This window comes from Atractosteus spatula, chromosome 12, assembly GCF_055471065.1.
Source record: "Atractosteus spatula isolate fAtrSpa1 chromosome 12, fAtrSpa1.hap1, whole genome shotgun sequence".
Classification (NCBI taxonomy): Eukaryota; Metazoa; Chordata; class Actinopteri; order Semionotiformes; family Lepisosteidae; genus Atractosteus; species Atractosteus spatula.
Window position 1 is genome coordinate 41166000 of NC_142717.1, and position 12673 is coordinate 41178672.

The 12673-nt window shown below is 36.4% G+C and overlaps 1 protein-coding gene across 3 annotated transcripts in view; it reads left to right on the plus strand.

Annotated features, from left to right (window-relative positions):
- LOC148823100 (uncharacterized) overlaps nt 1-12673 on the plus strand; it is a 183937-nt gene that overhangs the window by 150353 nt on the left and 20911 nt on the right. The window contains exon 11 of one of the 3 annotated variants that reach the window (XM_088929759.1): nt 9540-9559. The exons of the other annotated variants lie outside the window; for them this stretch is intronic. Coding sequence (XP_088785885.1) covers nt 9540-9545 — 6 coding nt within the window. The 3' untranslated portion in view covers nt 9546-9559. Of the gene's footprint in view, nt 1-9539; nt 9560-12673 lie in introns of those variants that run through there. 3 annotated transcript variants of the gene reach the window in all.

Below are 12673 nucleotides of genomic sequence, written 5' to 3' on the forward strand. Positions count from 1 at the left end.
CCGATACAGGGTCGCAGGGGAGTCAAAGCCTATCTTGGCAAACAACAGATGCAAGACGGGGTCCACCCTGGATGGGAAACACAAAACACACACAAAAAAACACACACTCATACAGCTTTTGGCTTCCAGTTTTCCCAGAAGGCAATTAATCTAGCAGTACATGTTTGGGCTGTGGGAGGAAAACGGAAGCACCAAATGGAAACCCACACAAACACTGGGAGAGCATACTGGAAAAAATCTACAGTAAGCAGACAGAGAATCTGCCAGAATTGAACCCAGGGCCCCAGCGCTGCAAGACAGCAATGCTAACCACTGTGTCTTTAGGCAGATAAATTGAAGTTTAATACTCAGAAATACTGAGTTTGTTTGTTAATGTTAATTTCTGAAACATTCATTTTGTTTTTCTTCAGTAATAAAACAACCAAATTTAATTACCGTCGAAGATCTACTGTATGTCAGTAACATATTAGAAAGCAGTGAACCAAATGGTTTAGAAAAGCACTTAAGAAAACATAAGCAGAAATAAAACACTTTAATGAAATAATTCAAAAATCTAGTTAATGAAAATATAAGAAGTAATGAATGAGTTACATTCAGGCAAAACAAAAATTGCAAGCCCAGGTAGAATAGGATATTAGAAACATTCAGAGAGAAAAGAGTTTTGTAGCTAAAATATTTTTTTAGAGTTCACAAGAGTGAAAGAACAGTAGAATTTGGAAGTGACAAAAAAATTACAGATTATTCTATTACATGTAAGGGTGTTGAACAATAATTAAAGCTAAATTTTAAAATAAAACCCATCCCTAGGGCAGGAGGATTCAGGAAGATAGCATAGATTTAGAAAAAGTAGGTCTTGCTTAACTAGCCTTTTAGAGTTCTCTGAGAAAGCTGAGAAAACTGCAGCAGTAGATATAAACCAAGATTGTTATGGTCTAATCGAGCATGTGATATGGTATAGTTTCAGAAGGCTTTTATAAGTTCCAGAGAAAAGTTTAATTCTTAGATTGCATGTAGCAGGTATTGAAGGCAGTGTACTGTATGTATTTCGATTGAGAACTTGTTAATAGACAAATGAAACTACAGATAAAGGGTGAAAGCCCCAGTTGGGATGATGTAATTAGTGGGGTTCCACATGGATCTCTATTTGTACCATTGCTCTACCTAATTTCTGTTAATGATCTCAAATTTGGCATAGTTGGTAAAATAGTAGCAAAATAAAAGGTTTATCAAACACTCTGGAGTCAGCCCTAAAAGAGTGACTACATACATGCCAGATAAAAGTATTCTGTCTCATATTTTTAAAACATCCTTCTCACAAATAACAAAAGTGTGCTTATTCACTAAACCTTTTAGCAGTGTTTAACTTTTCTAAAAAGTATCCATATTTTTATATGTAAGTGAATGCATTAAGTTGTATTTATTGAATTTTTATTGGACTCTGATGTTGCTTTTTTCTTCTGCTTCCTTTATCAGTATTTAAAGTATTTTTTTAAATCAGCAATTGAGGTTTATATAATTATACAATGTTTTCTTCAATTGTACATACATCCCACGATTTGAAACTGCTACATTAAAGATATTCTGCAATTAGAATTAATATTACATGACACAAAAGTGGATAGAATTATAATGACATTAATTTAAGCTCATATTAATTTTGTGTAGAAGTCAGTGTGAAGTTAATAGGTTTTTAAAATGGTTTCTCCTAATATCAAATTGTAGAGATTAATAGATTTTATGCAAAAGAGTTTTTTTTTTCTTTTTGGGACTCAGAATTGGACAGGAATATGAATTATCTATCCACAAGAATGGTAAGGTCATTTATGGAAAACCTGTTTCATGTTTGGCATAGCAGTATATCAAAAGCAAACTAAAGTTTTAAAGAGCATGGGCACAAGAGGCTGGAAAATGATATAGAGTAGAATAAGCAGTAGTGAGGCCTTGATAAAATCTAAATTATAAAGGCTGTGAAGGGAAGGTACTTGGATGCAAGACCATTCATTTTCTTGAAGAAGCTCCCTGTGAGCTATAACATGTACCAGTGGTTAAGGAGCAAACACACTTCAGTGTTGTAAAAAAGACATAAGATAAGAGGATAAAGTAATGAATGGAAATTCCTTTTTTCCTGTGAGCATACAAACTTGCAGTTAATTATTTCCTTGTCTTTCTTAGCCTTTGAGAATCCTTGTGCTGAGTAGAATACTAATATTCTATTAATAGTAAGCCAAGTTCAAACATTAGGCTACACAATGAGATAATTTTGCGACACAATGGAAATAGATATAGAGTGATTTTAGCAACGTCTCAACTATTACAGTTCCTTGCTTTGAAACTATATATTGTATTTATTGTGTTGAGAGATGACTTCATTCAGTCAATCTCCCATGCATGTGATTGAACTTTATTTCTGTTTGACTGTGTTTCCTCACATGTGTACTTAAAATATATGCTGTGATGCAAAAAATACACCTCAGACTTCTTTGTTAATTCAAGAAAATGGGTACTGTTTTTTAGGGTGCACTTTTTAAGAAGTGTTAACCCTTCACTAAAACCTAAAGTGCTCTAATGAAGACCGACACGTATTAGCATTATCTGAAAGTGTTCTGTGCTAGTCTCCATAGTTACTCTACACTGCCTAGCAGGAAAAAATCCAACCATGTCTTTATTCACAATAGCAGTAGACAGAAAACTGGCTTTCGTTGTGCAGTTACCTTGCCTTGAATGTCTTCTCTAACACCAGCGTAATGATAGCTTTTCAAGAGAGACCTGTCATCTTCACTGTATCCCAGATCATAATTGCCAATATTTTGTTAATGTTGTGAAAGATTTACTGATCTAAATTTAAACTACATTGATGTGCAAATGAAATCATTACTTAAGATCTGAATTAAATAATTTGACCGTCCAGAAATCTCCACATTTCTGTATGATTAAAAACGGTATAACAAGTCTTGTTAAAATGGGGGATTTTACAGCCACCCCTCAAGACCTCAGCTTGCCTGATTGAAATATCAAGTCACCTGCATCAGACCCTGTGTGTATTTCAAGAATCCAGGACAAATGGGCAAATCAATGCATAATTAATTAGAAGACTGATCATTTTGTTTCACAAAGAAAAAGATCTTTGTGAATCCAGTGTGACTGATTCATGTAGAGAAACTTGAGATGAGTTTTAAAAAGATTTCTCAGTGGCAGGGAGCAATCTGCAGACAGGTAAATTGGCATTTGAGGGGTGCCACAACCAATAATGCACTACATCTCACACAACAGTATACAGGTGTCCAAAAGCTATTACAGAGTAGGCTCTGCACTAAAATTGTATGAAAGCAATAACTGGAATCACTGTGTGAATGTGTCTGGTGATCAGAAAGTGCCCATTTATTTCTAGTGCATTCTTCTTTCTTTACTGCTTCAACAGTGACACCGAATGAAATTCATAAGCACCGATTACATAGCTGTTTTTCTTCAGATTGCTAAATGAAATCCTCGGTACCGACTCTTTTGAAAATTATTGGTAAAGGACAAAAGGATAGGATGTCTGTGTAGGGATTTCTTTCAGAATATGACAGTGCCCCCTAATGGAAGGCTTACTGCTGAAAATAAAGACAAGGAACCACCTGACTTGCGAAATGCATTACATTATTACATTAGGTTTTGTGTATAAAGGAAATCCTTCTTTCCCAGGAACATATATTTCTTTTAAACCTTATGTACAATGCTTAAATTGTTTCTCTTTTTCCTTTCTCTCCTATGTGCAGGACTTACAAGGCAGAATCAGAATTTATTTTTGCAGGATTTGTCATTACTTTTTAGGTCACCTTACTGTAATGAACAGCAATCAAAAATGTTCTCGTTATAATGTAATTGTGGTATTTCCTAAAAGGCTGTCGTGTTATGTTCCTAGGCACTGAAATATGAATCTGCTCTTGTTTTGTTAATGTTTAAACTCTGTCACTTTATATGATATAGCCCTTTTGAAGCTGCTGATTTTTCCAGCTAATGTGCTCTGTAATTAGTGCTTTTCATTCACATCTTAATGGTTTATGGCATAAGAAAGTCAAGCAGTCAGTTGTGATTAAGATAAAATATCAATGGAATAAGCAGAGCTTTACAAAAAGTCTTGTAAACTGGCTGATTGCATTAGGAGCTCTCCATTTCCAACCCACACGCTTATATATATATGAACACCACAGGACCTAATTTAAATGGCTCAGTTTACCACTAGCTCTGGTACCTATAGAGTCAGTGGGTTGTCAGAAACCCAGCCTTGCATCGGAAACGATAATATAACTATTGAAATACTGCAGCAACATCATTAAAAATTTCTAGAACACAAGAAAGGTTACAAACAAGAGGAACCACTTTGGTTACTACAGTTGTGTGTTCTTCATTTTATTATATTAAATTTTCATTTTTCAGTTTTATTTTAAACTCAGTTCAGTGCAATTTAATGTAAAATACTTTATTCATTCCCAGGGGGGCAGTTTAAGATTTTATCATACAATTCAATTTTGTGCATCCCCAAGTACATAACAAAAGTTACACCCAAGATGTCATTTTTCTAACTGCTAAGAAGGGCTAAACCATACAGAACATATTTATATGTTTCATTTTTTATATATTGATAAACATTGATACAGAACTTCAGAAAATCCCCAATCAGCAGACCAAAACTGCCTTGGAAAAACTGTAAATACATATTCTGATATACAGTATACAGGGATCCACTACAAGGAAGTTAAACGTCCTCATATATAATATGTATAGTATATATGATATATGCTCTTGCATTTTAGTTTTGATTAAAATTTGAACAGCTGAGTTCTGAACCTGCTGCAACATTTGCACAAATGAGCAAGCTCAACCTTGCAATAATCACGCCTTAGCTTTTCTGTATAAGCCTGGGAGAGATTTGTGTGGTTCTGCACAACATTACAAAGATGAATAGAGATGCTTTTACAACGCTGCAAACATGAGCTTCAGATGCTAAATTCTGGTTGAAAATCAGCCCAAGATTCCTCACCTGAGTACTTGGATACTAAGACTGACACAATTCCATAGTTGAGAGAGTTAGCATATCATCAACATTATCAGAGTTTAGATGTATTGTTAGTTTCATTATGTAACATCATCTACACGCTATGACAAGGAAGATAGTACTTGATTACTGCTGCATTTTATACAAAAATACAATTTGGGTGTCATCAGCATAGACGTGAAAGTTGTTGCCATATCTATGAAGAATCTGAACCTATGGTTCAGACACAAACACTCAAATGAATTGGGCCAAGAACAGAGCCTTGTGGGATTCCAGATGTGACCAGCTTTGCTTTGATAACCAGTGATTGGCACATTTGCAAGTGAAGGCTTACAAAAAAGTGAGAGGGGATGAGAGAAAAGAGAAAAAGTGTGGGGATGTACTTTAAACGTTAAGAACTGCACTATGTTTGAAGATTTTCAGGTTTAATATTTAACACTGTCAAAATTGTAAATATACATGTTACGTTGCACTCATATCTTTTCATTTTGTGCATCTCAGCAATTAATACAAGTCACATATATCATATTTTCTATCGGGGTATATATATTATATTGTAAACAGATTTATGGTTGGAAATGCTGGGCTTTGTTTCTGCGACCCTAAAAAACCCAAGCTGGTACTTGAAAGCCTGCTACTAATCTTCTGTGCTGTACAGTATGCACAAGGATGTTAGAATGGATTGGTTTCATTTTACTACTCTTAACTTTTCTGCTTGCTTTCAGTCCTATCTATAACTTTCCATAATAGATTATAACCTCAAGATGACAGTTAAGAGGGGCATGATTGGAACTAAAGGAACAAGTAAAGGTTTATTCCATGCTGAAAAGAGAAGTAAAAGAAACCACATTTTGGCTGTGGAGCCTTCTTCAGGTGTGAGGAACTGGTTATGATTGGAACTATGTGGCTAACAAAGAAAGTTTGTGCACCTCTACTTTAATCCACTGGCAAGCCGAGTGAAAGTGTTTTGCCTTTTCTTTAATATACTGTTTACAGTATATGCCACAAGTCAGAAATGTATTCCATAGAAAATACAATTTTAGATTGTGTCTGCATGTGTAATCAGGTAACCTTTTGGGTAGATCTAAAAATAGTAGTTTTAATACATTGGAAAATGAACTGCTTTCAGAACACTACAGATGCGTGTGCTCAAGTGTGGTGACCATACTGCAGACTGGAGCTGAATTCAAGTATAGGTCAAGCTTTCTGGAAACAATTACGGGAGAGTGAGGAGAAAGGCACAGGAACTTTAGGAAATCAAACAGAAATGCAGCTGACATAATCAAAAACGCTGGCTGGCAATTCAAAATTAAAATGTTTTTCATTGATTACAGGCGTTTGCCAAGCTCAGCATGGCATCACCTTATAAATTTTTATGGGTTTTTTTTCCTGACACCCAAGAGAATGGCCCATTAATTAGAATGTTGAACTTTAAGCTCTGATTTATGTAAAGACTAGGTGCTGCTTGCCTTGGAAGATATCATTTGTAGGCACCTATTACGTCCAAAATAAATTATTAAAAAGACATTTAGCCACCAAATTAAAGGCATTAACTGTATTGGTAAGCATAATGTGAAGTCTGCATATTGTTTTTACATTTTTTATGTCTGCTCTCCTGTCTGCCATTTATCTGGAAATAGCTTGTCTAGTCAGCAGAGGTGCACCTTCAGTCCAGACCTTGACCTTCCAATGTGCAGAGAACTACAAATCATTCAGAAGAATGGTATTAGAAGACGACCAACATAAAGTATGATAGCAAGTATATTGAATTTTAAAGCACGTTTTAAAACCAAAAACAAAGTCACAATGTGACCATTAGAAAGCTCACTTGTTATCACTCCTTTGTTATAATGTTGTAATTTCTTATAATGTTAATGTCCTGTAGCGCTGAGGGAGCTACATGTGCTCCTGGTGGGCTAAAGTGTCATTGCTGTCAGGGATTCTGATGCACTGCATCAGAATTGTGTTGAGGAGTTTTACCCAACCTCTGGACGTTATTTAAATAGGAACAAGTAATAGGTTTATTCCATGCTGAAAAAAAGAAGAAAGAGAACACAACGTTTCGGCCGTGGAGCCTTCTAGAAGGCTCCACGGCCGAAACGTTGTGTTCTCTTTCTTCTTTTTTTCAGCATGGAATAAACCTATTACTTGTTCCTTTGCAGCCTACGCATGCTGACGCAGCTACCCACCTGAACTACTACCAGTTATTTAAATAGTCCTGTTGCAAAGGACTATGGGATTAACTGGAGCTCTTATAAACAGTTGTAAGATATTTTAAAAAGAGATGTAAGTAGCAGGAAATGTGAAGCTGTTTTACACGTAGCTATTCAAATGTGTTGTTGTCATGTGTGTTCTCTGTCTGTGTAAGTTGGCCATGTTTCCCACATGCCTCCCCGAATCTGCTGTTTATGCTGTGGGATGTGCCATCTGCCTTACTGTGTTTCTAATTTGTTTTGAACCCTGCCTGTTCAGGGACTGAAAATGCTCAGCAAGTTAATCAGACAGAGATGCGTTCAGATCCAGATCGCCTTGCGCTGTGTGCCCGCTCTGGTGGGTTCAGCTGGCCTGGTCAGTGCCACAGGCTGGTGGCTGATCCTCGGTTATGCGCCATCATCATCAGCAAGTTCAAGAAGGATTAGTTACCGTAGAAACAGTGTGGCTAGCTAGGTACGTTGAGGGAGGAAGATTCAGCAATCAGACATTCTGTGCCGAAGTTACATTTGGACATTCTATCACAACCCTCTGGGCTGCAGAGTCTCTGACCACTGGGGACACAGGGACATTTGCTGCTAATTTGTTTTTTGGCCTGTGCTTCTATTGATATGTCCATATTCAAATTTTCAATCCACCGCGTAGCTGAGAATTTTTTTTTTGCAGACGCAGTGCAGATAAAGAGCATAAATTCCAATTTCTAGGTCTGACTCACTGCAAGAACCTGGCTATCACTTGTATGTTTTAAATTAAGCATTACGGAACCTTTTAAAAGGTGCAACTAATCGAATCAGTCTGCCAATGATTAACAGAACTGCAGGGATGCAAATTAGAATCCCACTGCATGTTAGTTCAGTACTGACGTCTTCTACTCCTCTGCATTCATAACAGAACATTCTCCCTTTCTCAAGTACGTAAAATTGAGTACATTAAGGTATATAATTGATTATGGTGTAGTTAATTTGATTTATAACGTACATTATACAATTCCAAATTCATATACAGTATATCTTTTAAAGGGCTATCTAAAGCATTTGAGAGAAGATAAATGGTGCTGAGGTGTTTATTCAGAGCCCTGTGATTTGATGTACTGCCTGAAGGCAGGGCTGTGTGAAAGTCCCCGACACCTTGTTCCTTGTTTTCCCAAACTGCCCACTCCATGGTAAATTAACTAGTTGGGCGTTTTGCCCACGTTTTGGCCAAAGGGAAAATGAAGCTCATTACAGCTTTCCCACAGTCAACAAAACTTAACTACTATACACCAACATAGTCTGGCATTAAAGATGGCCAAGCCCACAAAACCACACCAGGGGACACGGGGGTTTGTAGTGGTTGAGCTTTGGAGGTCACGTGTCATCAAATGAACAGTTAAGGTGAAATATAATAATAATGTATATGAAAATATTATGGAGTAATTGTAAGGATAAAATTAAGAACCTTCCAAATTGTTTTTTAGGGTAGGGGATAATGCACGCAAACAATATCTTGGAAGCACAAACATTCAAATGTTTTGTTATTTTCTCATAAGCAAAATAAAAGCAAAATTACTATTTTTTGCATTGCAAAACTGCAAAAAATTGCATTTGCAAAATTTTAGTATGTGCGGTGTCTGCTGGATTTCCTGTAAAAAATTACTCTTAAACCTTTCTTCAATGCAAATGAATAGACTGGACTCTGCAAAAATGAGTTCCTAAAGGCACGTTTTTTTTTTGTCTTTCAAGTGCATCTCTTTAGGACTATTTTATTGGTAGGAAAAACATTTCTTTGGGAACAGAAAGTGTCCTCACAATTTCTACTGTATTGGTTGATTAAACTAATATACTTGGTGGTGAAGGGAGTCTATAGTGCCTGTATTTTGCCTAAGGGCACTGAATTCCTATATTAAAAAAAATACATAACATAGTGTCAGAAAAATTACATATGAAAAGCTTTTTTAAAAAATGAGCTGTCACTCAAAATGAGCTCTACCATAAATGTATCACATCTTGTCTAGCACGCACAGTATTTCAAATGCAGGGATGTTCACTTCTCTACAGAGAAAGCTCAATACAATGCCAAATTCAGGAGCATGCATCCGCTCAGTGCTTACATTTATTGAAAATTACCTTTCAAGTGTTAGTTAGAATCCTGCTACCTGACATTTCTTGAAATTAAATTCCCTGACTTTTTAATTCAATTAACCAAAACGTTCATTTTAGTCACCTCTCTTCTCCCTGTTTTAGCACAGTTCTTTTCTACTTGTCCTTTAGAATTATCTGTCTAACTTGTGTCTCCTTTTTAATTCCTTTAGAAATAAATACTGTGCAATCATCCCTCAGCCAGCTGCTGATAAAACAGAAAAATGAACAGGACAGCGTGGGGTCAGTAGAGACAAGCTTGGACACATTATTCATAAGCAGCTCTTCTCAGGGACATCATAACTTTAAATAGTCTAATTTTGCAAATGCAAACCTGGGTGGTATCAGAGGAAAGGTCTTGGCTTGTGTTAAAACTAAAATGTAAAACATTCACTGGTCTTCTTTACAGAATCCAGGAAATAGCTTTTCGCTTGACAGGTGCTTCAAAATTGTAATGCTCTTTGTTAAGGAAAGAAATGCTTTTTTAATGTGTAGTATGGTGTTTTATTTGTATATTAAATGGTGTTTTATATTCATTTTATGGTGAGAAAGAGTGAGCTATAGTTTTGTGCTATGAAAACCACCTTCAAGTACCTAAATCTTTTGTAAGAAGCTCACACAAGCTACTGTATGTTACAGTTCTTGACAAGTGTGATTGGAAACATCCAGAAATTGTGCAGACACTAACATTACTGAGAAGAATGTCAAAAATGAATACTGTCTTCTTGATACAGAATACTTCTGGGTATATTTTACTCAGATCAGACTCTGGACTGATTTGAAAGCAATAGTGTCCTTTTATTGATCACAATTCTACACAATGTTCTAAATGAGATCTTACTCTTGCATTGTAAAATTTTAACATAACATCCCTCAACTTAAATTTCCTAGTATTTCATCCTAGTCCTAGTATTTCGATAGGTTTTTACCTATTTAATTTGGGAAAGACAAAGTCTTTTACATAACGACAGCTTTGTCTGAACATGAAGGCTGCAGCTCACATTCTCCACCACATGCAATACTACATAATGTGGGGTTTCAGCTGTTTAAAGTAGGATTCTTTGGAAACAGAAACACAAAGGGAGCAATAAGGTGCAAAAGAGTTCTTTTATTTATTGTGCTGGCAAAAAAAAAAACCCAACCAAACAGAAAACAGAAGCCTGGCACTTTGTTGAGCTCTAACTGGACCTCTTCCAGGTGTCTTTCTAAACTTAGCCATGCAGCTTAATCTGCTTACCAGCTTCCACAGTGCAAAATAAAGATTAAAAAAATCCTTCACCATCGTGCTCTCTATAGTTAGGCAATAGGTCATCCCCTTAAAGCTTCCTGCTACCCCCCAGTTACAGTCCCTAATTGATCATTAACATCACTGGCACTTTGTGACATATTTAGATAAAAAAAACTTCACACACTCCAGCTAAATATGTCCACCTTCTGTATCATCAAGTGGCAAGCAGTTGGGCAGTGAGTATGCTTTTTCCTTTTTCTGGTACAGAGGTTGTAGAGGTAAGCAAGTTGATTAATAACTCAGTAAGTGTAAAACAGAAATATCTGAATATATAATGATCTTCAGAAGAAACTTTTTAGTTTCTATTTAGGAACAAGTAAAGAAGCCTCCACAGCCAAAACGTGTTTCTTTTCTTCTCTTTTCAGCATGAAATAAACCTTTACTTTTTCCTTTGCAGCCTACGTATGCTGACGCAGCTACCTACTTGTATTACTCTATTTCTGCATGTATTTTTTAAGAAAACAATCTACAGTTGTTAGATTTTGAATGTTTTTGGTGGCATTCTGATTAACTGACCATTTGTGATTGACAGTGACGCACTTGAGTGACTTTGGCTCTTGGATAGGCACTGAATCACCACAGTGAGGGAGTTGATTGGGCAATGAAGTGATGTGATCTATGGAATGTCATGCCTGGTGTAAATCAAGGAAAAAAAATGTTGGCATTCCAGCAGGACAGCACAAGGCTTCATGCTGCTTATATAACAACAGCTTTCTTGCAAAATGCATATGTATTAGATGCCCTGCTTTCCAGGCTTGAGCCTCATTAGAAATCTGTGGCATGATCGGGGATGACATGTGGCATCTGGAGCTCGCCGACCAGTGAACAGGCTTGACGAGAGGAATGGAACAGACTCCCATAAACCTGTTGCAAAACCAAACGCTGAGCTGTAGATCTACATTGCTTCCAGTAGTGGCCGTATATTCTGCTATCCTGTAGGCGCTCTGCTAATTAACCCTGCTGATGACTGTTCAAGAAAGTTTTAGTACGTTTGCTACCAAAAAAGATCGTTTTCCTGATGATAAATTTGTGTTGCAGTTTTTAGTGATAGATGTATTTGAAATCTCAGTGCATATTGAATTAGATGTGAAAGCTGAAGTAGGGACTCCTACTCCTTCGAAGCAGTTTTGATGTGGTCATTTCTTCAATATGGTATCAAAGGGGAAGAGGATGTGTGTTAATAATGGTACAAGGGGCTAGGGGTATAGGTTCTTTAATCAAGTCAAGCACCCTTAAAAAAATGCACTCTTTAATTTCTCTTGCCCCTAATGGATCTCTGGGTCATATTTTCTGATAACTAATATTTTGATGATTCTATTCCATTAAATATGCAGACATAGGACAACAGTGAAGCAAAATTCAGCAGGTGTTTGTTACAGTTTAGGATTATCCTTCTGAAATGTGTATAGAAGACTGCATTCACACAAGCATTGAATTCCATATTGCATCGCATTTCTATTGCTTTTTTTTGGATACAGGTGAGCTGTATATACAGTATTAAGACCATTGTAATACAGAAAGCAGATTTTTGTATTTTGGATTGTTTATTTTATATTGTTAAATTTTAATTGTATTTAACAGTTACTGTTAGTGTGCAGTAATAGCACTTTCATTCAATTCCTGATTACAACCCCACCAATCACCTTCCCGATAACATTAAGTAGTTCCATTAATAGAATGCTTTATTTGGCAGTTGTGCACAAAAGGTTTCAGCTTGCACTTAAGGAGAACAATTCTGCTATAACAGGATAGTTCTGTGGTTGGTTATAATTAACAAAGAATCTCCACATCTCAATGGGATGCGTGCAGTGGCTGTGGGAACTTGACCATAGCTGTATAAAGTGCCAAAAACACTAACTTTTGTCTTTGGGACATCTGATTTTTGCTCCTGCACCTGTAGCAAACAGTTTAGGAGTTCACCCTGATGCTGAACATATGCATTGCAAAACAAATTTCTGTTTCATAGCTGCCATTAACAAATTGCAGGATTAGATTTGAAATAGCAAGATGCTCAGCAAA